Source organism: Monomorium pharaonis, chromosome 6 (genome assembly GCF_013373865.1).
Source record: "Monomorium pharaonis isolate MP-MQ-018 chromosome 6, ASM1337386v2, whole genome shotgun sequence".
Lineage (NCBI taxonomy): Eukaryota > Metazoa > Arthropoda > Insecta > Hymenoptera > Formicidae > Monomorium > Monomorium pharaonis.
Window position 1 is genome coordinate 27,297,964 of NC_050472.1, and position 23,161 is coordinate 27,321,124.

The following is a 23,161-nucleotide window of genomic DNA, read 5'->3' on the forward strand; positions in this document are numbered from 1 at the left end:
CCAAAATTATTGAATGTATAAATAATTATATGATTGTCTTTAAAAAATATCGATGATATTAAAATTAGATAAAATATATAATACAAAAAATTTTATAATATGCATTATATTTTTTTTTTGCATTAAATGTAAAACTTAAAAAATTTTTATTGTAAAGTTTAAAATATTTTAAACAAGAAAGAATGAATTAATCGAGTTGATACATTAAGATGATCTATTTTTGACTGTACATATGTATACATATGTATACATCTGCTAAATCAATTAGCGTAATGCAAACGATATTTTTTATCGTTGCATTTAAATGACATTTTCCAGTGTCCTGCTTTAAATTTTACTGACAAAAAGAAAAAAGTTGTATATATTAGCACACACCTTGCGAGAGGTGCACTACAATCAATTGTGTATCGACAAAGGAATTTATTGATACTTTATTAACGTACTTGCGAAATCTAAAAATGACATTTCTGGATTCCGGAATGGCATTAAAACATGCGAGATTATTAATATCTAATACATAAATTTAGGTTTATTGAAACGTGTGTAGAAATATGCATACATGTTCCGATATGTTCATTTAATGTATGTATGCATTAATAAATTAATATCAGTAACTCTGATGTACAATTGAGCAGGATACACAATATATAAACCGCGATTTCTTTATTTTATTATCTCTATCAAATCTCTCTCTCTCTCTCTCTCTCTCTGTCCCCCCTCATTCCCTCCTTCTCTTTCTCTCTTTCTCTCTGGACAATTAGGCATTATTATTATTAATAATGATTACAACGATATTTTGTTGTATGGAAAAATAGCATAGATGAAACGTAGAAGTACCAGTTAGATTCCTATACTATTGTATGTGTGTGCGGGGTGTCTCAAGAAATGTCTCTCGGCGATTGTTACGATTGAATATTCCAAATTAATTAAAGAAAAAAAATGTTCCACATATGTAACATTTTATTCTGAAACATGTTAGGAATATGACAAGGCAAAGCAGTCGACATAAAACATTGTCGTTATATATACAATACAAAGTGCTAGAAAGCGAAATAAATTAGAACTGATATTTTAGTCACGCAACTTTTGAGTTGACTTTTATAATTGACTTTGTTTGCTTCTTATTGTTGCTATTGTTTTAATAATAGATGTTTTTTAGATGCTAATAATTAAAGAAGGCGATGTTTGTTTTAGTCGTGACCATTTTACTAAATGCAAAAATATAAACAAATAATCATATTCTTAATTCTTATTGTTAAAATTAATTTTTGTTAACATTTTATTGACAGACAACTCTTAATTTTAATATACATATATTATGAATTAAATAAAAATTTTGTTTAACAAAATTATAAAAAAGTTGGAAAATAAAATCGTAACTATAAAGTTGGTAAAAACGTCGACTATCTCAATTTAAAAGGATGTAATCAAATTTGGAAATTTTTCATAAAGTCGAAAAAAATTTTTATCAGAAAAAAATTAAATAATTTACCTATTATAACAAAGGAAAATTTTTCACTAACATTGCGACACTTTAAGCGAAATCCCACACATAAATCTTGCATTTTATTATCACGTGTACGATTACATGATAATGTTAGAGTACAATTATCGGAAACGATATTAATTACGGTGTGTGATAGAATAACTTAGTTGAATTGGTGTGTCAATTTCTGCGCTCTAATTCATGCCTTTCCAGAATCCGTCCAAGTTTATCCGTCCGGAGTGAAGTTAAGATCGAACCCTTTATTTCTTCAATGCAGTCGTATTGAATTACAATATTAAAAAAGTGAGAAATCAAATTTTTTTAAAGTAAATTTTTATATACTATACATTAAAAGAAATTGATTTTTTGTATGCTATTTATCGCATTCGAGTATATTTCATAAATTCTTTTTTTAATATGCTGTATTGGTGCAATTCAATTTATACATGTATTTCCACCGAAAATAAATCATATGGTAATTAATATAGCTATTTAATACAGAAATTAAATAGTAAGCATAATTGAATTTATTACTTGTCAGAATATATTATTTTTTTAATTGATAATATAAAAAATAAGTAATATTAATTAATAAGCTAAAAAACAGAAGATACTGATAGATTAATATATGTATTATATTTCATTATTCTATAGATATTATTGGACAATTGAGTGTGCTATAAAAAAAATATATGTTGACATGTATTTTGAAAGAGAAAGAAATTCTCTTGTTTCTAACATCATAATTCGACGCGGCTGCACTGGAAAAATAAAAACTATATTTATCTTAACGCGTGTTTGCAATGTTAATAATGTAGAATACGAATTGAAGATTAAGTGAAATGTGAAAAGCGACAAACGACAAAACCAACGCGATCGTGTATATGTATTGATCGCGATTAATCGCGTAGAGTGGATATGTGCCTTGAAATAAAAACTAAAATGATAGTTATAGTTTTCTTTTATTTTTACCTAATTATTTATTCCCACAATACATAAGGGCTCAGTGCAACGTGTGGTTGTCTCCATGATTTGTATCAATATAATTTAACATGTATCTAATGAGATATATATAAAGAATAAATATCAAAAAACATTTTATTTCAGAATCTTTTCATTTTCCTTACTTTAAACATATCCAATAAAAAAAATCTATAATCTTATACATAAAATCTATACAAATATATACATATAATCAAATTAAGAAAAATTATATATATTAAAATATAAAGATATAAAAATGTATAAATTTCAAGTGTATATTTTGTATTGTTGCGCCATCTCACAATAATTGAAAATACTTCGTTATTGCTCATCGAGTTGATAAAACACAGTTGATAAAATACACAGTTGGTTATGTCTACTGAATTATTTATATATTATATATTTACGTTATATTCACCTGAATCGTTTTCATAATACTTGTGAATTATTATAAAATGGATTCTTTAATCCATACACCTTACTCTCCTAATTTAGCACGGAAGAGAACCACAAACGTGGTGCATCGTGGACGTTACCTACGGGATTTATAGCATTGACGTACGCAGTTCAATGTCTATATTTTATTGACATAGAGCCGTTCCAAACACAAAAAAGTTGAATAAAGTCGCTCTCACTGCTCTCAGGTCTCAGGCTTCTCTCTTATGAATGCTCACGAATAAATATTACTGACAGGGAGGAACTTGAGACTTGAGAGTGGTCATCGCTGGTCATCGCGTCGTTTTAGATATATTTTCATCCATCAGCGTCTCTATGTGCATAAAATATGTACATTGAACTATGTAATCTATCTATCAAATATCTATCAATCCCGTAAGTAATGTGCATAACTTTTTGGGTCTCTTCTATGCTATGTCCACGTTTATTTGGTTCTAGCTGTTTCATGCTATAACGGTAAATTTTACAATTATATGCATTTAAATTTTAAATCTGTTTTATGCAAATGTGCATAATCGTGTTTTATAAATGTGCAATGTCACATATACATGATATAAATTCAATTAATTGATTTAATAAAAATTCACTCACCGATTGCTGTCGCTGCTCTTGCTACTGATGCTGCTGCTGCTGCTGCTACTGCTACATTCCTTTTCCTGTTTTGATTCTGAAAATGTGATAAATATTATTTCTAAACTCAAACACAAAAGCAGGTAAAGAAATATATGTATCACTTGAAAAAATAGTATATTTAATACCGAGTCGCTCGATTCATGGATGCCGCTTTCTGCTGACATCATCCTGCTATTCTCGAACCGCACATTAATAACGATCGCCCAATACTTTATTCGGCACTCCCGATATTACGGATAACATATATAACACACGAGTAAAACGTAAACCGCGCGCGAGAATTTCACTTGGCGCGACCGTTACATTTGGAAAAATACATTGTGAACAGTACAGTTCGTCTGATTGGCGGCGAATCAGAAAAGAAAATATGGCAGAAAAGTGGTATGATGCGTGACGTCACGAAACGAAACCCGAAAAAAGCGCCAAGAATTAATCATTTGAATGCGCACGTCGACCTGCCTGCCAGCGGTCACGTATGCCATGTTACCTCGCGTTCCAGCGCCGGTCAGACGTTCTGGTGACTCCGTGCGTGTCTCGCATGTTCAGAATTGAATTGTGCGGTGTTGTGCAGGTACGGTGTTGTATTAAGAGTGCCGTCGTGCTAGCAAACGATACGCGAGCCATGTGAAATCGTACGTAGCAGGCAGAGGTCGTATTCATGTGTAAAGCGCGGCGTAGTGCGTTTGTTTTTGGTTTCGAGTAAAGTGTCGCGTGCGCGTTCGAGCAAAGTGTTTGCTCGAAGGGGATATGTTTGGTAGAATATCGCGAGTGCCAATTAAGTGAAGCGCTACTAGTCGTTATGTGAGCATATATACGAAATACAAAATTCTCGAAACGAATTTGTCTCCGTTCGTTGTATCTCGGCGCGTAATTTTCATATTTAAACGGTTTTCTCGGCCTGTGTTTCCACGAAGTTACGTGACGTCATGCATCGTGTACCACTTTTCTGCCATATTTTCTTTTTTGATTCTGCGACAGCAATCGGTGAGTAAATTTTTATCAATTAATCAATTAATTGAATTTATATCATGTATATTGCACATTTATAGAACACGATTATGCACATTTGCATAAAACAAATTTAAAATATGAGTGCATATAATTGTAAAATTTATGGGTATAGCATGAAACAGAACCCAATAAACGTGGACATAGCATAGAAGAGATCCAAAAAGTCATGCACATTACCTACGGGATTGATAGATATTTGACTACATAGTTCAATGTACAGATTTTGTGCACATAGAGGCGCTGATGGATGAAAACACCTAAAACGACGCGATGACCGCTCTCAGGTTCCTCTCTGATACTGATAAGTAACAGAAAACATTTTCAACGTATCAGTTATAACTGTTATAAGGCACCTTGCGTAATTCTCGATTTGTATCTGATATCTCTCATATTCTTTACACATGCGTAGTCACTATCTGTTTTTTATTCATTTCTGAATAATCATCAGTTGGAGCATACACTTCTTTAATATTTTTTAAAAATCTTGAAATTGATTATAAAATAATCATGAGTGAACGGCTAAAAATGATAGATGAATATTATAATAATTTGGAATATTATAATAATTTAGAGATCAACAAACAAGTGAGTACAAACATGTATTTTATATATATATATATATATATATATATATATATATATATATATATCATGTTCATATGTATATTATGAATGTACTCATTAATAAATTATGAAATTTAATTTTTATAAGCAAATATCTTAATCTATATTATCCATAAAAGATGTAATACTACCTACTACATATATTTTTAGAAAGCATTAACAGAAATATTAGCTTTAGCTAAGGAAATAAAAGTTACAAATGTTAATAATTTCTCACAGAGGTAAAACACCATAACTTTCAAATATATAAATAGTTTGTTGAAATTTTCACATAATTATTTTTAATTATATATTTACAGATTTCTTATGACAGCATCTATAATCGAAAAAAATTTGTCCCTTTTCAAATCTGTTAGTGAACATGTAGATGTAATTACTACCATCATTAAATACTTAAATTATTTTGGTACAAGATTTATGCTTGATAGTAAATATGGTAATATTATCTTTATATAATTCTAATGGAAAAAATATATTTACATATTGTTTTACATTAAGTAAATTTCATTTTGTTCATGAATATTAACAGTATAATATAGAAACACATTTATATATTTTGTTTTAAACACGTTATTTCTTTTAGATGAAGATTATATGAAAGATGATGTAGTTTTATTAGTACTAGTTACAATTCTAAATTTATGTAAAGAATACGAGATGAAATATTTTTTGGAAAATGCCGTCATGTAACTATTAAAGATTATTTATTTACGTTCTTAAATATTAATTAATTGTTACTTATAAACTATATTATTATTGTTACATGTATTTTTTATATTTCAAATTGATATTGTCATCAATTTCATTAACAAATTATTTTTGTATTGTAGCAAGAATTCTATACTGGAAAAATCAGTTCGATACAATCAGTTGACACGTGAGTTATAAGTATATTTATAAGTGAGTTGTAAATAAAGTTACAATGTAAGAGAATCATAGTAATGGTAATATAAATTTGTTTGTAATTAAGATTTTAAATGTGTTGTGCAGGTTACAATGAAATGATAGTTCTAGAAGATTCAGATTTGTATGCGGTTATTAGTTACTTGAAGAATAGAAAATCTGTTTTGCTGTCTTTAAATAAAATTTCGATTCAGGAACTAATAAAAGATAAATTTTTATGGCTTATGGAGGAATATTTGCAATATGACTGTGACATTCATACGTTTCGAACAAGGAATGAATTATTTACACCCTGTATACCTGATGAAATGAACATAGTATCCATATGGACAGAAGATATTGTATTTGCAAAAAACTTAGCGATACACTATATTTCTTTAAATGTACAGAATTTCAATTATATAATACAATATTGCTTCGAAAGTTTTTCCAATTATTATTAATGTTATTTTTCTTTTTCATTATTTAGAGAGATGTTCTATTTATAAATACGCACATGGATTTCTATGATGGTATTGTGGTTTTGCCATATATAAAAACAACTGAAATACCATATAAATTGCATTTGAAGAAAGATGATTGTGCTAAAAAATTAAATTTGCAAAAAAGTATAGTTTACAATTTATTTTATGATGGTATGTGGCAACGGCCGGTAAAAGATACATATTGGATACATAATGATTGTCAATGGGCAAATGCAACAAGGTACATTTTCTTAATTTATGGATGTTCGATAAAATTCATATATGAAATTGATTATTAATATATTGTTATTATAGTGACGATATTATCAAATGTGTTACTTCGGCCAGAAAAGGATTCAAAATTTGGAGCACTGAATCTATCACTTATAGAATAAAAATATTATCTATATTTGCATCTATGTTAGAGTACAATGGGTATGTATTGTATGTTATTAGAAAGTTTACATATATTTTTATAGTGCCTTAATTCTTTTTTTTCGTATTAAATTATTCTCAATGATAACTTTAGTTTTCTTTTTTTTTTTTTTTAGTAAATCTGCATTAGCAGATATAATATCAACGTGGATAAAATTCTCGAGTGTCTGTGAAAATTCCTTATTTTGCTCACAAAGTGGAGGATTAGAAGTAACGAAAATTCGTTACCCAAAAGGCATTATCATTTTGAAGGAGGAAGACGAAGCTGTTTTATTTCGTCGATTGACGCAAGTTTTAACTGTTGGCAATTCTGTTATTGTGATATGCAATATAAATTTTTGTAGTCTGGCACCATATTGTAACATGTTATTGGCATCTGATGTACCTCCAGGTGTCATTAATTTGTTATCAAATGAAACTATAAAAGAGCTAGAATTATCTCTATGTGGAACGGACTATGCAAATTATGCAGAACTGCTTTTCTCAGAAAATAGCCTTGAGGAAACATACATAAAGCTTACCAAACCCAAGCCAATTATACTTCCTCTTAAATAGTCATAATATGTAAAAAATATTTAATGTTTTTTTGTAACGAAAGCGTCGATATACATATAAACATTATGATAAACATACATTTATTTCCACAATTTATTTTACAATTTCCATCATCCATTCACCAATTATTTAAAATTTAAAATAAAGTTGATAATTTAAGATTATAAAAAAAGATTGCGAGATTAGAAAGATTTTGCAAAGTGCTATAAATTTTATCGATAGAATGCCAACAGAAATGTATAAGAATCTGCAAGATTCTTATACTAGAAATGTGTAAGAATACGATAATAAATTGATCGAGAAAAAACTTCATTTCGTAATTAAATGAAATATTCCATTAAAATATCTATGAAATAATCGTGTTTTCTTGATTTATACTGTTGATCTATTGTTAGACTATCTACCGAACCATCTAATTGAGTCTATCAAAATATTTAATCGAATCTACTACTAATACATTGACATAACATGAATATTTTGCACATTCAAAATATATCTTGTATTTTTATTCTTAATTCACATAGATATGCAGAAACTTAAAAAAAATCGCAATATCTTTATCATAAAAATAACTCGCGTTTTAAATAACAAACTACTCATACTGCTAAAATAAGCATATGTATTATATTCACAATAATTTTAAAAAATATTTTCTTTATATATTTTCTAAAAGCTCGTTCGTGTATTGTACTATACATTTCATTGATATTATCATAAAGCGGAAGTATGAGGCCTTAAAAAAGATTTATGAAAGTAAAATTTCATAGGTAAATATATATCTTTTGTTGTTTGTACTTAAGAGATCACTTCATATACGTGTAAAAGATACAATTAAATATAGATATAAATCTGCACGATTTTTTATATTATATGTATATATACATATTTTAAATATACTTTAAAAAATATATAAATGTGTTTGTGTCAACATAAATATACATCAGAAATTAATATAAGGAATGTATCGACTTAAAAATATAATAATCTTAAGTAATTAAAAAGTATCACTAGGTAAAAACTGAATTATTAATTCCTAATTAAAGCGTATTCATCGAACTGTGCGTGACTGAATTAAATATTTCTGCTACTTTCATATGTTAATATATCATATTTTGCACATATAGTAAAATTTGATTACTACCCATTTGTCTTTGTATCAATCTGCGAAACAAATCTGCTAAAAAAAAAAAAAAAAAAAAAAAAAAAAAAAAAAACCCATCTTATTACTTATAGCGGCGACTTCATGGCTTGCGGATAGAATCCAAAATTATATCTAAGTTGTTCGAGGAATACAAATGTGAGGATGGTTTGCGGTGCTAATCGGATAAATGCAGGTACGTAGCCCTAAAATAGAGGCAATTTTCGTTGAAAGATCTTATAACTGAAAATATTTATTAATCAATATAAAGATCTTTAATTCAACAATATTTACCTTAAAGAAAGCCAGTGGCCCAAGTTTGGCAGTATATAGGAAGATTTCCATTAGATTCTATACAGGAAATAATTGTGTATCATGTAATGTATCAAGTAGTTCCATTACATTCCATTTGAATATACTTACTTTAAATTCTCCAGGCTTAGCGTTCATCGCTCGTGTCTTTAGAACATCTAAAGGTTGCGTAAGCGTTGTTGCGATAGCGCCCTATCAGCAAAGGCATATAAAATATTATTTCGCTTTTAAAACCAACACAAACAAGAAACACAATGGATCTTTCAATATTTATAGACACTCACTGCCGATACGCTGGATAAAACATGCGTCGAAGGATTATCCCGAAAATAGCCAGTTTGTAATAATGTTGTTTTAATTTGATCGTAAAAGCTCAATTGTCCGATAGTCATCAGCACTGCTCTCATCGTGGCGGTCGAACATCCACTAAACAATTGGCGAACTCCTTCTTGTTGAATTACACGTAACAGTCCATCCAGAGCGTGCTTATAGCTGCGAGATAAAGGAATATATTATAAAAACTAACGGAGTATAATAAGCAGATATAAGATCGTCAATTCCTACTTTCTCCTTAATTCTGGTGCTATTTTGATATCATTCTGCATGCGTACATTAATTACATCGCCAGGAGTCCCAAAAACACCACCAGCAGCACCCGAAACCCCAGCCAATAATAGCTTTTGATAAAAGGGCAATGGGTGACCAGACAACTCGAGCGTCTGTTTGCCGACCTATTACATTCAATAATATAACCTGTGTATAATTGAGAATAAACAATTTGTATATGTAAATAGGCCACAAGGTTCGCATGTACTGACCTCATATGCTCCGAATCTTATTGTAGAATACGTAAGTTGGCGAAGTAGGGAAGCACTGAGTCCATTGTATAGAGCTAATATTCCCTGTTTCCTAATTATTCCAATGGTGGAATGTACTATTGATAGCTTGCCTTCTTGTTGAGTTTGCAAGTGAACCTAAAAGAAGAATTATTGATTATTGAATCTTGATTTATACATTTCTTTACCTATAAAAATAAAAAACTTATCAACAATTTGAAATTAATTTTGGATTGATAAAAATGTATATTTCCTGTTATTTTTATCAATTTAACTATTACTCTGTTAAACTAATGTTAGTACCATGACAAATTATAATAAACTAGCATTTTTACTGACTATTAAAAACTTATGATTATTATCATATTTATTATTAAAAAGGATATAAGGAAACAAGACCTTCAGTAAATCCAGAGGGTGGGTTACGCATGCAGCAGCTGCAGAAGAAACACCACCAAAGTACCAACGTGATAATTTTTTACTCTTATCAGTCATTGTTTTCTTTTCTTTTCTTACATCAAACAATTAGGAACATATCTGTTGCACTAACTAGCACTAGAAACAAAAAATTGATTAAAACGTGTACTAATCCATCCAAAAAGTGTGTTAATTATAATTAATTTATCTTACCTAATAAATTAATGTATAAAATGGAAATTGATAAAATGAAAGGTTAACATATTATTTCATTATTATGTATCAGGAATAACAGGTTCCATTTCATTGAAAATAGTTTACCAGAAGAGAAGGTAGCTGAAAAATTATAATTATCAGAATTGATTATGACAGTCGCAATAAAATATATATATTTCACAAATAGAAAAATAAGAATTTCTTTACGTATATAGTAGCAAATAATATTAAATATTTTTACAAAAATTTTCTTTTTTTCTTTTTGCAGAAGTTAAATTGAGATATCACGGAATTCGTAATGTTATACAATTCCTTATGCAAAGATAAACCGGAAATTCTCGCTAAACAAGTTATTTGAGAATCATGCTAAAGTAAAAATCTAATAAAACAATCTTGCGATAACGACGCGTGATTCGCACGCATCTTTTGCGAAAACGATTCAAGTAAGAAAAACCAAGTGTAGTTAGTATTGCCACATTTACATGAACGAATTCGCTTTTATTACCGTTTATGAATCTTTTGTATAATAGAAATGTACGCGAGACAAAAAAGCTGAGTCACTCGGTAATTTCCATCGATAATTAAGTCGTGATCAGTGTAAATTTAAACGTATTGACTGTATTTTAAATCTGCAGGTTGCTAAGTAAATATAAAGAAAAGTTTCGTCTAATTGTTTGAAAAAAATTAATCGTAACGATTTCGTAGTCAGTGATCTTTAAAAATAATTTGCAAAAAACCTTTGCAAAAAATCTGCTAAATAAATTTTGTTGGCAGAATATATGAAAAATATGAAAGAACCTCTGCTAACAATTGCAGATTTATTGAAGAAACCAAGTGGAATCTACCATTTTGTAACCATTTATAAATGATTTATTTCATTTATTATATATATATATATATATATATATATATATATAATAAAATTTATACAATAGAAATTATTTATTTATAACAGATTATAAAATATTTTAATTCAAATATTTTAATAATGTATTATTTTTTTATGTATTATTTCACTTATAAATGATTTTACAAAAATTGAAATTATCCCACATAAATTGGTGTAAGACGATAGATTCTGTTCGGTTTCTGCTTTCAGAAACTATGTCAGCAGATTTTGGTGGAAAGATATAAGTCATATAAGTTTAATGCAGATACGGTTGACGCCAATCAACCGAAATATTTTACTCGAATCTGTTGGCAAACTGCTGCACTGCTAAGATATCTCAGCATTTCCTGGATTCGATTTTAGTCTATAAACTCAACGATAAAGGCTAATATTATCGAAAGTTCGATATCACAGATTTTTTTCTGTTATGGAATCTGATCCTTCATACACGGGACATAGTGTCAATAGTTTTTTTATTCTCAATCTCATTCGATGTTGGTAGAATTTTTTTTCAATCTCGTTCTAATTAAAGAAACGAATTTAATATGTTTACTTTGATTGCCTCTCTCTTTACTTATTGTTAGACGGGTTGTTTAAATTGGAAGTCGAAGTCTTCCGATCTTTTAATCGTCGTTTAATTATCTTAACGAGTTTCTCGAGCAAAATAGCGCAAAATGTACTTACAATGGCGATGAACGTTCCAATCCAGTCAACAGCTGAATTCCGACTGATGTAACGGACGTGAAACGATTCCGGAGGACTGGAAAGAGGCTGCGAATTGACATGCCGCAGGCGCAGACGCGTACTTATCAGCTGATAGCCACGTGCAAAAAAGTACCATTTTCGTCGTGCGGCAGCCGGGTATCCCCAATAGAATAGATACCTCCATAAGATAAGTAGAACGATATGTGTCGATCATAGCCACGTAAGCCTTTAATGCGGTATTCCTAGCTGCTTATCGTTTAACCTAGCGATAAACAACTAACATTATTGCTAACGTTGCGTTTTTGTACCTTGTACAGTGAGTTTGATCGGAATTAGCGACTCACGGGCACGGCGATCACGAGATATGTGTTTATTTCTAAAATAAACTACCTTCGAAATAAAATCTGGAATTTCTGGATTTGACGACATCCTATTCTCTATGATGACACGTTTTCTATTAATGCGTGTTACCTAAACTAATAAAGACCGAATTACACGAAATTATATGATTTTCGTATTGATTCAAATAGCCGTGAACTTCTGTTTTGTTCTCTATTCATTATTGTTTTTTGTTTTCTATTATTCTTTATCTTAGATATCTGTGGATCTGTTCTTTTTACCTGAATTTCTTGCATAGTGCATCTTTTCTCTTTTTCTTGTCAATGAGGAAAAGAAAGATGAGTCATGCAAAAAATTCAGCTAAAAAGAACAGACCTTATATTACATCTATGGTCTGTGATGGCTGTTCTTTTTAACTGCACTGATGCACTGATGCAAAAGTTAAAGTGAGACATTTTTTTTTTCATTTTTAGTCTGTTCTTTCTAGCTGCACTGTTGCACCGGTGCAATAAGTTAAAGTAAGACAAGTATATTTTTTCTCATTCTAACTTATTGCACCAGTGCAACAGTGCAGATAGAAAGAACAGACCAAAGTATATTTTTTCTCATTCTAACTTATTGCACCAGTGCAACAGTGCAGCTAGAAAGACCAAACCAGTAATCAATCAGTCCACGAATTCCGTAGGTAATGTATGTACACGAGTTTTTGGGTCTCTTCTGTGCTATTTATATCTACGTTTATTTGGTTCTATATTAAAATAAATATCTGTGGCTTTGAAATATTTTTGGTAATTGAAAAGTTAATGAAATTCTTTATTCTGATTGGTTAATCGAATATATTAATATAACATTTAAGATTTAGGTGAGGAACGTACGGCAGTCTCATGAACAAACTTAAATCTTAAACTTGGGAGTTTTGCTGTACAAAGGAAGCTTTCCAGCAAGAGACACAAATTGACACAGCAGTAATTCTGTCCTTATCTCTCACTGAATATTAAACAAAGACAAAAATACTACTGTGTCGATTTGTGTGTCACTTGCTGGAAAGCTCCCAAAGTCTCCAAGATCAGTGACATCAGTGTCCGTGGTCGACCGTGGTCGACCGACTGCGACTAGTATTTATACGTACTTCATGACTAGACGGGTACTCTCTTAAACTACTCCATAAAATAAGCGGACGCACATTAGAGCTAGCTGATTGGAGCGGTCACGGGGACGGGGAATTGAGCGGGTAGTCGGGACGGACGGATTGTGCTCAGTGAAGATTGGTGACTTAGTTTTTACTGGTCGGACGAACCTGACTCGTTGTCGTCGTCATCGTCGTGGTTCATCGTCGCGAAGATGTTTCAACTGCGGAGTATCACACGGTTGTCGATCGCCCTGAAGCAGGCGCCGAGTAATGATATACAGAGCGCGCTGACCCGCATCACGCCGGCGGCGATGACGTCTTGCCGCGGTTACGCCGATCACCAGATCCCGGATCGTCTCAAGGACGTGCCCGAGGCATCGAATCCGCGATTCTTCGACATGGTCGAATACTTCTTTCATCGTGCCTGTCAAATCATCGAGGACAAGTTGGTCGAGGACATCGGCAAGCGTTCACGTGTCTCCCTCGAGGATCGTAAGAAGAAGGTTAAGGGTATCTTGATGCTGATGGAACCTTGCGACCACATTGTCGAGACCACGTTTCCGCTTAGACGCGACTCCGGCGACTATGAGATGATTACCGGATATCGCGCTCAGCACTCCACTCACCGAACACCTTGTAAAGGAGGTATGAGAGCCTGCAACTCTTCTACTTTTCATCATCAATAATATGTCTTTTAAAGCATGTTATTCATTTACGATAATATAGCATACAAAAATTTGCTACCTGGAAAAGAATAGCGTAGTGTAGATTTTCTTTAAGTAATCTTCAATGCACTAAATTCGAATCTGCAAGCGAAATATATTACATTAATTATATCTCAATATTCTTTATTAATTTATTCTTTTTTTCTACATTCAAAAAATTAATAACTTTGTCTTATAACAATAAAGTAATATAGATAAAAAACTAGTAGATATTTCAACAATTTAATCTCAGCATTATTGTATGAGATAACAGATATTTATTTTCATTTTTTTACACTTTTTTTGTTTTGTAGTCTTTTATTGAAACAAAATTGTAAATTGTTTTTTGCAAAATATTTTTTATCTGTTTCAATTTGAGTATATTGAATATTTTCACTTTTCCAGGATGCTTGAAAATATATTGTGATGATGATATGGTAAATGATAGAAAAAGTAATATCGTTAACACATGATAACATACAATGTGCCTCTTTTTCTCACATGGTTTTGTATCGCGATATTGTGTAGAAAATACCTTTGTGAAAGAAAATATTCACACTGAGAAAAAAATGTTGTTAATTTAACTGAATTTTCCAACAGAATTAAATTTTGTCTATTCAAGTATTTATATATTTCAATTAACTATATAAACGCTTGAATTGAAATTTGTGCATTTAAGTTAAATGCACAAATTCTTGAGCTGACAAAATTTTAATTTAGTTGGAAAATTTTGTCAAGTTAACAAAATTTTTTTTAGTGCACAAACGTGAACTTGAAAGCGTTTTTCGTTTCTGGAAAAAAAAATATTTATTTGTTTTTACTTATGTTTTTTAAATTATTTTTTATTTATTTTAAAGAATAAAAAAACAAGTACTGATAATTTAACTAGAATATAATATATTTCAATGAAATCTTAAAATAAAAAAAGATATATAAAGTTTGTCTTTTTTTTATTCTGCTTGTATCTTAATTTAAAATTATAAAAAGCTGAGATAAGTCACTATTTTATTGACTTATTAATTTTTTATTAATTGATAAGTTATTTTTTAATGTTATTAATTTATTTACACGAAACGTTTTCTATAATTCTTTATTGAAGACAATCATTGCGACGTTTACGCGTATAGTTATCAGATTAGATCGTCAAACAAAGTTATTTATTGCTGGTGCAAACTAAGGTAGTACTTATGAGTTTTACTATTCACAATTTCAGCTTTAAGATCTAACAAAGATAGAAGTTTATTTTACAAAACTACAAACTCCTTTAAGACTTATTTCTACCAACACAGATTAATTTTTATTTCAGTTTAACTATTTATCTAATTCTAGTGTTCTAAAAACTTAGAAAAAAGATAAAAAGTAAGTTAAACCAAGATTAAAACTGAGTTAATCTACATAGGTAGAAACAGGCCTAACAGTAAGTGGTTTAGTCTTTTTATTTCTAAATTATTTGATAGTTATAAAATAAATATTTGTATCTTGATTTGTATTTTTTGTATGCTCTTGACAAATAAGTAATATATAAAAATATATAAATTTTTCAATATTAGAAAAATAATCCTAATGTAGTTACGTAATAAGATTTTAGATTTAATTGAATTTTGGAACTATATATAAGAAATGCAGAATAGATAAAATATTTGTTTATTAATAAATAATTTATTTTAAATATTTTAAACCTACATGGAAACTTGCATGTCTTGATTTTATTCATATTGATCACATTATTCTTATTTTTTAAATGAAAGTAATACAAAAACTTTTTTGTTTTATTAAGCACAATTCCAGATTGTATTTGATATGTTGTTCTGGAAAATTTTTACACAGCTTGTACTTTGTTTTTTTAAATATTTTTTATTTTATGTAATATTCTATATCACAAAAAGTTTTTAAATGCGTATCAAAATGCGTACGGATTAGAATACGTGTTTGTAAGATCATATATGTATGAAACTAAAACAAAGCGATATATTCACATGCAAATATGAAAATTTAGCTGATAGTATTATTTTATTTCGTAATTCTAAATACATATGTATCCATCACTACAGCAAGTGAAAAAGTCAAACAACGCATACACTTTTATATCGCATGTACTTTTTATAAAATATGTAATGTGTACAATAAATACGTCTGCATATATATTGGATTAAATTCTTGCGACGAAAAAATTAGTTACAATGTTTTTTTCATAATTTTATACATTAATTGTTGTAACAAGTCGTTTGCAAGAGAAAAACAATTAAATACCTGACCTTGTCTTGTATTACACCGCTAACGAATTAAAAGCACTTATATATCTCGCATTCGTTAGCTATCTCTTGTTTTAGCTTATTGCGGATCAACTGACAGAAAACGTTATGCAACGTGGACATAATACAATGTGTAAATAATTTTTTAGAAAAAGATTGAAACTACAAGCGGCACGTTTATGATTAGTACTTTTATGTAATGACATAATTATTTAATTACTTAGGTTACTCATTTAGATTACATAACAATATGATTAATTAATTAAATCATATCTGCTATCTAGATCAAGATGTCATTTCATTATTTATTTCTTGCGAAATAGAATTTTTTACGAAGAAACAAATTCTCTGAGGATTTGTTACTGTTTACAAATTACTACAATATCTGTTTGTAAGAAGTTTGTTTGAGTTAGAATTAAATATAAGTTTAGTTTAATCTTAACGCAAATATTAACTAAATTAAATTTGTGCAACTTTTAACATAACTGAATTAATTTCATGAGCTCTTAACTTTGACTTTATTTAGTTAAAAAAGTATAATTAATTTATCCAGCGATGCTTAAAAATATTATATACTTGCACATAATAACGATATCAAAGAGATCTAGCAATGTCTTGCTGTTCTCAAAGCTGTTTATTTAGTCATGCTAGGGCTATTGTCTGAACAATTGCCATAAAAGAAATTAATTGATGGGCACATTCTATGATAGGGACATAATATTTCAGCTCAACAAGCTTGTAAACCAAATTCTAGCTTCGATCCTTGTTTCAATTAAAGTTAGAACAAATTGTCGTTCTTGAACTTTAATGTTTAATGCACTTTAATGTTAAAAATAAAAAATTTTTAAGAAATAGAATTAATTTAATTTCTAAGAGGCTCACATAATTTTATTTCATAAAAATTTTAATTGAGATAATGATATAAGATATAAAATTGTTATAACGGATGATCCAAAGAACTATTTATTCACTAATATACAAGGTGCTTGAAAAGAGTTAAGTGTCAAGTGTCAAGTGGCATTCCAGCTGTTGCTAAGGAAATTTATTATCGAGGAGGCATTAGCATTGTGTGTAAAATTTTAGAAACATAATACAAATTGGAGACCAAATAAAATACGATTATCTGTGAAAATCGTATGTGAAACGTTATTTTTAGATATTTTTTTTATCTCGCTATTACGGACAGTTCTCTCGCGAATAATGAATAAAGAATAAAAATGGGTTATGTATTTTTTCCCAGCTTTTTTATATTAACAATTTTACTATATATATAGTAGATTTGTATTTTGTATTTTAATAGGTGCTTTTATATCGACACATATTTATGGTAAAAAAATGCGGCTTACTTCATATCACAGCTATAATTTATCTCAATTAAATTGGTGCAACAAAATAATATACACGAGCTGCCAAGTGTTAAAAGATATTTTTATTATGTTTACAGGTATCCGTTTTTCGATGGACGTATCACGAGATGAAGTTAAGGCCTTGTCAGCTTTGATGACATTCAAATGTGCGTGCGTCGACGTACCATTTGGTGGCGCAAAGGCTGGAATTAAAATCAACCCCAAGAATTATTCGGAACACGAACTGGAAAAAATCACCAGAAGATTTACGTTGGAATTAGCAAAGAAGGGATTTATCGGTAAGAAATTGCGTCACAACTGTAAAAAAAAGAAACAATAGAGGATAATTCTTCTTTTTGACCGAAAGTTCGATGAAGACAATCTCTGATGTAATATTATCATAAACCACGAGAACGAAGGCGTGACGTTTGCTGTGATAATTTTAGACATCGCTGAGAAGACGTGACAACCTATTAGACTCTACCACTGTGCTCTCGTAATGTCTGTCTAATACAGAATTCACCGTCGTTATGTCACAAACCAAATGCGCGGCAGAGACAGCTGGCCGTACAGTTCGATTATCATAAAGATTTATTAGCCCATACATGCGAATATTTGCGAGTAGATTTTCAAGCGTACTTTACTTACTCGTATTTTTGTTTAATCGTGATAAATAATTGGTACAAGATTAAAAATATAGGATGTGCAAACAAATTAATATCGAGTGTTATACTAGATTGCGACGAGCATAATTAGCATTGTATGAATTATTTATTCTGTCTTAAAGAAGTATTAAGCAATTATATTTCACTCGGCAATCTTGTGTAATAACATGTGGTACATATACGTATGAAGAAATACATACATACATACATACACAACTTTTAAACTGTTAATACAAAATAATAAAAAAAGATTGATTTTTCCTGAAAAAATATATTAAGTGTTGAATAAACTTTTTTTATATGAAATATCGTTTTCAGAGATAAATAAGTGAAAGTTGTAAAAATAATTTAAAAAGTATATAGGAAAATCTCATTTGCTAACAGTATCAAACAACGTAACGCCTGTATACAAACATGAACCTCTATCTTAAGTTATTATAGGCAATAATACTCTAAGCAATCGCGCTCTATGTGCAATAGAGACTGTTAGTAGTTGAGATTATAGACAATCTGATTTAAGACAAACGATGTTATTAATCGTCGTTCTGTTAACTTGAAGAAGACTGTTCTTTTTCTTCTTTTTCTTATATTTTAAGGATCAAATGACTTTTAAAAAATCTTGCATATTATTTGCAAGTTTTCTCAGTGATTATTAATGTATGAAAGTAATGAGATTTAGAAATAAAATAATGTAAGATGGTTTAAGTTATGATTATGTAAATTATTTTTATTTTTTTTTATAGAAAAACGTATTTTTGTGCATTTTAATAACTGCTAATAAACTAAACTTGCATACAATACACGGATAAAGATTTTTGAAAATTATTTAAGCTTAGAAAAGCATAAATATATGTATAATTAATTTTTAACAATTATGAAATTTCGAGACTACATAAATATATATTTCTTATCTATTTTTATGTTTTTATATTTCTCAGAAAGAATTTGTTATTTTCCAGGACCTGGAGTTGACGTTCCTGCTCCCGATATGGGTACTGGCGAGCGTGAAATGTCTTGGATAGCCGATACTTATGCGAAAACTATCGGCCATCTTGACATTAATGCTCATGCTTGTGTTACTGGCAAGCCCATCAATCAGGGTGGCATTCATGGTCGTATTTCCGCGACAGGACGTGGAGTATTCCATGGATTAGAAAATTTCATTAACGAAGCTAATTATATGGGCATGATCGGTACGTTTGCAAATTGATTGTTTTAATTTTCAATATATCAATGAGATTAAATTGTTTATAAATTATAATAAGAAACATTATACACATTATATAAATTAGAATTAAAAAAGATTTTTATTAGAAAGATTTAAAATTATAAAAAAAGATTTATATTGAAATCTAAGAAATTTAAGCTTATAATTGCTATGTAATATATTGTTTTATAATATCTTAACATTTTAAAGAACTTAAACATGCTGTATAAATAAAACCTTATAATAATCCGCAGGTAATACGCCTGGTTTTGGAGGTAAAACATTTATCCTTCAAGGTTTTGGTAATGTTGGTTTGCACACTATGCGTTATTTACATCGCGCGGGCGCCTCATGCATAGGTGTGATAGAACACGATGGATCTATTTGTAATCCAGAGGGTATTGATCCAAAAGTAAATACTGTTTTCAGTATAATTATCCTAATTTTTTGTATGAATTTTATAAGATTGATAATAAAATTTCTTTTCTTGATTTATTGAAATTTACTTATTAGCTATTTCTATGCATTTCAGGAATTAGAAGAGTACCGCATAGAGAACGGTACTATCGTTGGCTTTCCTGGGGCCAAGCCATACGAAGGTGAAAATCTCATGTACGAGCCATGTGACATATTTATCCCCGCTGCTATAGAAAAAGTAATTACCAAAGAAAATGCTGGACGTATCCAGGTAAAGATTATTTTGATATTGTATACAAAACTTATTTTAAATATAGTTATTAATCTTCTGATTACTGCAAGTATCAATTTATGAAAAGAAGTTATATTTAATAACATTTATTTATATTGAATTAAAATTTACTTAATTGAATTACATAACATTAAAATTATTTTATTTTTAATCAGTTTCTGGAAAATATAGTTTTTTAATTTTTTAAATATTTGTTGTGTTATTTTAAAAATAAAAAAAGGTGTATCATTTGTTGCAATTATATTTGATAAAATAGAAATAAAAATTTGAAAAGATTTCAGACGGTAATTTAATAAAAAGATAATCAAATTCAAATCATATTAAAGGCAAAGATTATCGCGGAAGCTGCCAACGGACCGACTACTCCTGCCGCAGATAAAATTCTGATCGAGAGGAATATCCTCGTAATTCCAGATTTGTATATTAACGCCGGTGGTGTTACGGTTTCGTTCTTCGAATGGTTGAAGAACTTGAATCATGTGTCATATGGTCGTCTAACTTTCAAATACGAAAGAGAATCTAATTATCATCTCTTAGGTAAATTGTAATAGACGACAAATTTAATTAAGTTTTATGTGCAAACATAAACCTTCAAAAGTAATAATGATTTACAATTTTTTCTTTGTTTTATAGAATCGGTACAAGAGTCTTTAGAACGTAGGTTTGGTCGCGTTGGCGGCCGTATTCCCGTTACGCCATCTGAAGCCTTCCAGAAACGTATATCTGGCGCTTCCGAAAAAGATATTGTCCATTCTGGTCTAGACTATACAATGGAGAGATCCGCTAAGGTAATAAATTTATATAAGTTTATAATAATAATAATAGTTATTAATTTAGCTAATTAATATAAGTAGTCAGAGTAAAGTTCAACGTAAATATATATTTTTTTAATAGGCTATCATGAAGACTGCCATGAAATTCAATCTCGGACTCGACTTGAGGACAGCCGCGTATGCCAATTCGATTGAAAAAATATTTACCACTTACTCGGAAGCTGGTCTTGCTTTTTAAACATTTTAGCCATTAGATTATATTATTATTAACGGTAAAGACAAAATCAGTTTTTACCATACAAATTACAAAAGGTGACCTTAAATGCATCATCCAAAAGATATTCATGAGCGGTTAAAAATTATGCCAAGTCGTAAAGGGTAAAATTATTGAAAACTTATGATGGAAGCAGAATTGTCACGTGTTGCATGACGGTTTGCCTAGTTACATGTAGAGTCGTATGGACTGGATATTATGACACCGTTAAGTAATAGTATGAGATAATGTCCAAAGAAAGATCGAATATCGACTATTCTTTTTTTGTCTAAGATAGAAAAGGCCCAGACACAATGCATTTTTATATTTCACTTTTTATGTGTAAGATATGAAGACTCGTTATATCGTCATATAAAGCTGCCATTGAAATAATTCATTATTTATAAATAGGGAAATTTATAAATTTTATTTCCCTTAAATATGCCATTTTAACGATATTGTTGTATTTCTGATATTGCACTTATATAAAGAAAATATCTAATTTTATTTTAAACGACAAGATTGGCTCTTGCTGAGTAAGGAGAGCAATGAATGATATATCTGGTCAGATATATGACTTACTTGCAGCTATGATTGTTATATATATGCGATATTTTGTTGACAAAGATACTCAATTCTTTGAAAGTAAATTGTCTTTCATATATTATACAAGTGCGTAAATATAGTATTTGCGACTGAAATACGTCACGTCGTGTATATATTAATTAGTTGATACACACTACTGTAATAAGTACATAATTATCGGTTACACTTTACAAGTGTAAAAATAAGAAACGATAGATTATGAGTAACATCGTTTTATCGATTTAATTTGCATTGGTTATTGACCTTATATTTTCCGCCTATGTCCTTGACTTGCCTTTTTATCAGATATATATAAGGAGGTAAGGTGCGCGCGCGCGCGCTTGCAAATGACATCCTTCCCACGTATATATTATTTACGGCAATCAATCGTGCACAAAATACGTACGTGTTTTATCTTTCTTTAGTAAGAAATATATGAGATAGAGATTGCATATATATATATATATATATATATATATATATATATGTTATCAATTATTTACCTGAACATGTTGCTATCTGTTGCTATTTATTAATAATGACAGTATTATTTTAAGTGTTTCTATTATATACATATATCAGTTATTATAGCTATCATATCTTATCATATTGCATGAATGTATGCCTTTCGTACATTTTTGATTCGTATTACTGTAAATTTCATTTGCTATAATAATCTTAAAATTGAAGCAAAATGCAAGATGTAGATGTACAATCGAACGAAATATTTTATTTCTATTTGTACCAGACCAATTTCGCATTAAAATATATTTTGGAGCAACATTTTTCAGATGTAAACGTTCTTTCTTGGGTGTAATGTATTTTTTAAAATTATTTCATTAATCGTATAAAGTGTTTCAGAATAACATTTACAATTGTATCATTTTAAAATCAAGGAGATAATGCAATGCGCGCGGTATCGAGTGAAATATTTAAATATTTAAATATCTGCAAGATTTTGCGAATAGATGTTTTAAAATATCGCGTAATGTATTTCTCCGATAATAATCTTTTAAAGAATAAAATATTAAATTATGAAGGTATATAATTACAAAAAAAACTTCTGAATAACGCGCGTGTTGTTTGAAAATGGTTTAATTTTTAAATCAAAGAGACGGATATGCACGAAATAAAT

At 29.5% G+C, this 23,161-nt stretch overlaps 3 protein-coding genes across 5 annotated transcripts; 2 read left to right on the forward strand and 1 right to left on the reverse strand.

Annotated features, from left to right (window-relative positions):
* Positions 1 to 4,858: 4,858 nt before the first annotated feature.
* On the forward strand, positions 4,859 to 7,849 carry LOC105836166. 2 transcript variants are annotated; one of them, XM_036288908.1, is made up of 9 exons: positions 4,859 to 5,155; positions 5,345 to 5,415; positions 5,494 to 5,630; positions 5,778 to 5,880; positions 6,025 to 6,071; positions 6,185 to 6,480; positions 6,567 to 6,802; positions 6,877 to 6,996; positions 7,113 to 7,849. In XM_036288908.1, the coding sequence occupies exons 1-9, from the start codon at positions 5,078 to 5,080 to the stop codon at positions 7,549 to 7,551; spliced, it is 1,527 nt and encodes a 508-aa protein (XP_036144801.1). In that variant the 5' UTR covers positions 4,859 to 5,077; the 3' UTR covers positions 7,552 to 7,849. The 2 variants fall into 2 exon arrangements, with proteins under 2 accessions (XP_036144801.1, XP_036144802.1); XM_036288909.1 differs by lacking the exon at positions 5,345 to 5,415 and having other exon boundaries at positions 4,861 to 5,155.
* A 339-nt stretch (positions 7,850 to 8,188) lies between these two features.
* Positions 8,189 to 12,892, reverse strand: LOC105836167 (mitochondrial dicarboxylate carrier). 2 transcript variants are annotated; one of them, XM_012680011.3, is made up of 9 exons: positions 12,044 to 12,892; positions 10,468 to 10,590; positions 10,237 to 10,392; positions 9,820 to 9,975; positions 9,566 to 9,732; positions 9,286 to 9,493; positions 9,113 to 9,193; positions 8,984 to 9,040; positions 8,189 to 8,895 (listed from the first exon to the last, which is right to left on the reverse strand). In XM_012680011.3, the coding sequence occupies exons 3-9, from the start codon at positions 10,330 to 10,332 to the stop codon at positions 8,779 to 8,781; spliced, it is 882 nt and encodes a 293-aa protein (XP_012535465.1). In that variant the 5' UTR covers positions 10,333 to 10,392; positions 10,468 to 10,590; positions 12,044 to 12,892; the 3' UTR covers positions 8,189 to 8,778. The 2 variants fall into 2 exon arrangements, with proteins under 2 accessions (XP_012535465.1, XP_028046635.1); XM_028190834.2 differs by having other exon boundaries at positions 11,659 to 12,892.
* Positions 12,893 to 13,287: 395 nt separating this feature from the next.
* LOC105836168 (glutamate dehydrogenase, mitochondrial) lies at positions 13,288 to 22,272 on the forward strand. The gene is made up of 8 exons (XM_012680013.3): positions 13,288 to 14,177; positions 17,933 to 18,133; positions 19,459 to 19,692; positions 19,961 to 20,118; positions 20,239 to 20,394; positions 20,742 to 20,952; positions 21,049 to 21,203; positions 21,310 to 22,272. The coding sequence occupies exons 1-8, from the start codon at positions 13,745 to 13,747 to the stop codon at positions 21,424 to 21,426; spliced, it is 1,665 nt and encodes a 554-aa protein (XP_012535467.1). The 5' UTR covers positions 13,288 to 13,744; the 3' UTR covers positions 21,427 to 22,272.
* Positions 22,273 to 23,161: the final 889 nt, after the last annotated feature.

Coding starts and splice junctions, on each gene's coding strand:
- LOC105836166 (XM_036288908.1), top strand. CDS start 5,078: ATGAGTGAACGGCTAAAAATGATAGATGAATATTATAATAATTTGGAA. Junction 5,156..5,344: donor ATTTAGAGATCAACAAACAA/GTGAGTACAAAC, acceptor ATATATTTTTAG/AAAGCATTAACAGAAATATT. Junction 5,881..6,024: donor TTTTTGGAAAATGCCGTCAT/GTAACTATTAAA, acceptor TTTGTATTGTAG/CAAGAATTCTATACTGGAAA.
- LOC105836167 (XM_012680011.3), bottom strand. CDS start 10,332: ATGACTGATAAGAGTAAAAAATTATCACGTTGGTACTTTGGTGGTGTT. Junction 9,494..9,565: donor GCACCAGAATTAAGGAGAAA/GTAGGAATTGAC, acceptor TTTATCTCGCAG/CTATAAGCACGCTCTGGATG. Junction 9,041..9,112: donor CTAAGCCTGGAGAATTTAAA/GTAAGTATATTC, acceptor TTTCCTGTATAG/AATCTAATGGAAATCTTCCT.
- LOC105836168 (XM_012680013.3), top strand. CDS start 13,745: ATGTTTCAACTGCGGAGTATCACACGGTTGTCGATCGCCCTGAAGCAG. Junction 14,178..17,932: donor CCGAACACCTTGTAAAGGAG/GTATGAGAGCCT, acceptor TTATGTTTACAG/GTATCCGTTTTTCGATGGAC. Junction 20,119..20,238: donor CAGAGGGTATTGATCCAAAA/GTAAATACTGTT, acceptor TATGCATTTCAG/GAATTAGAAGAGTACCGCAT.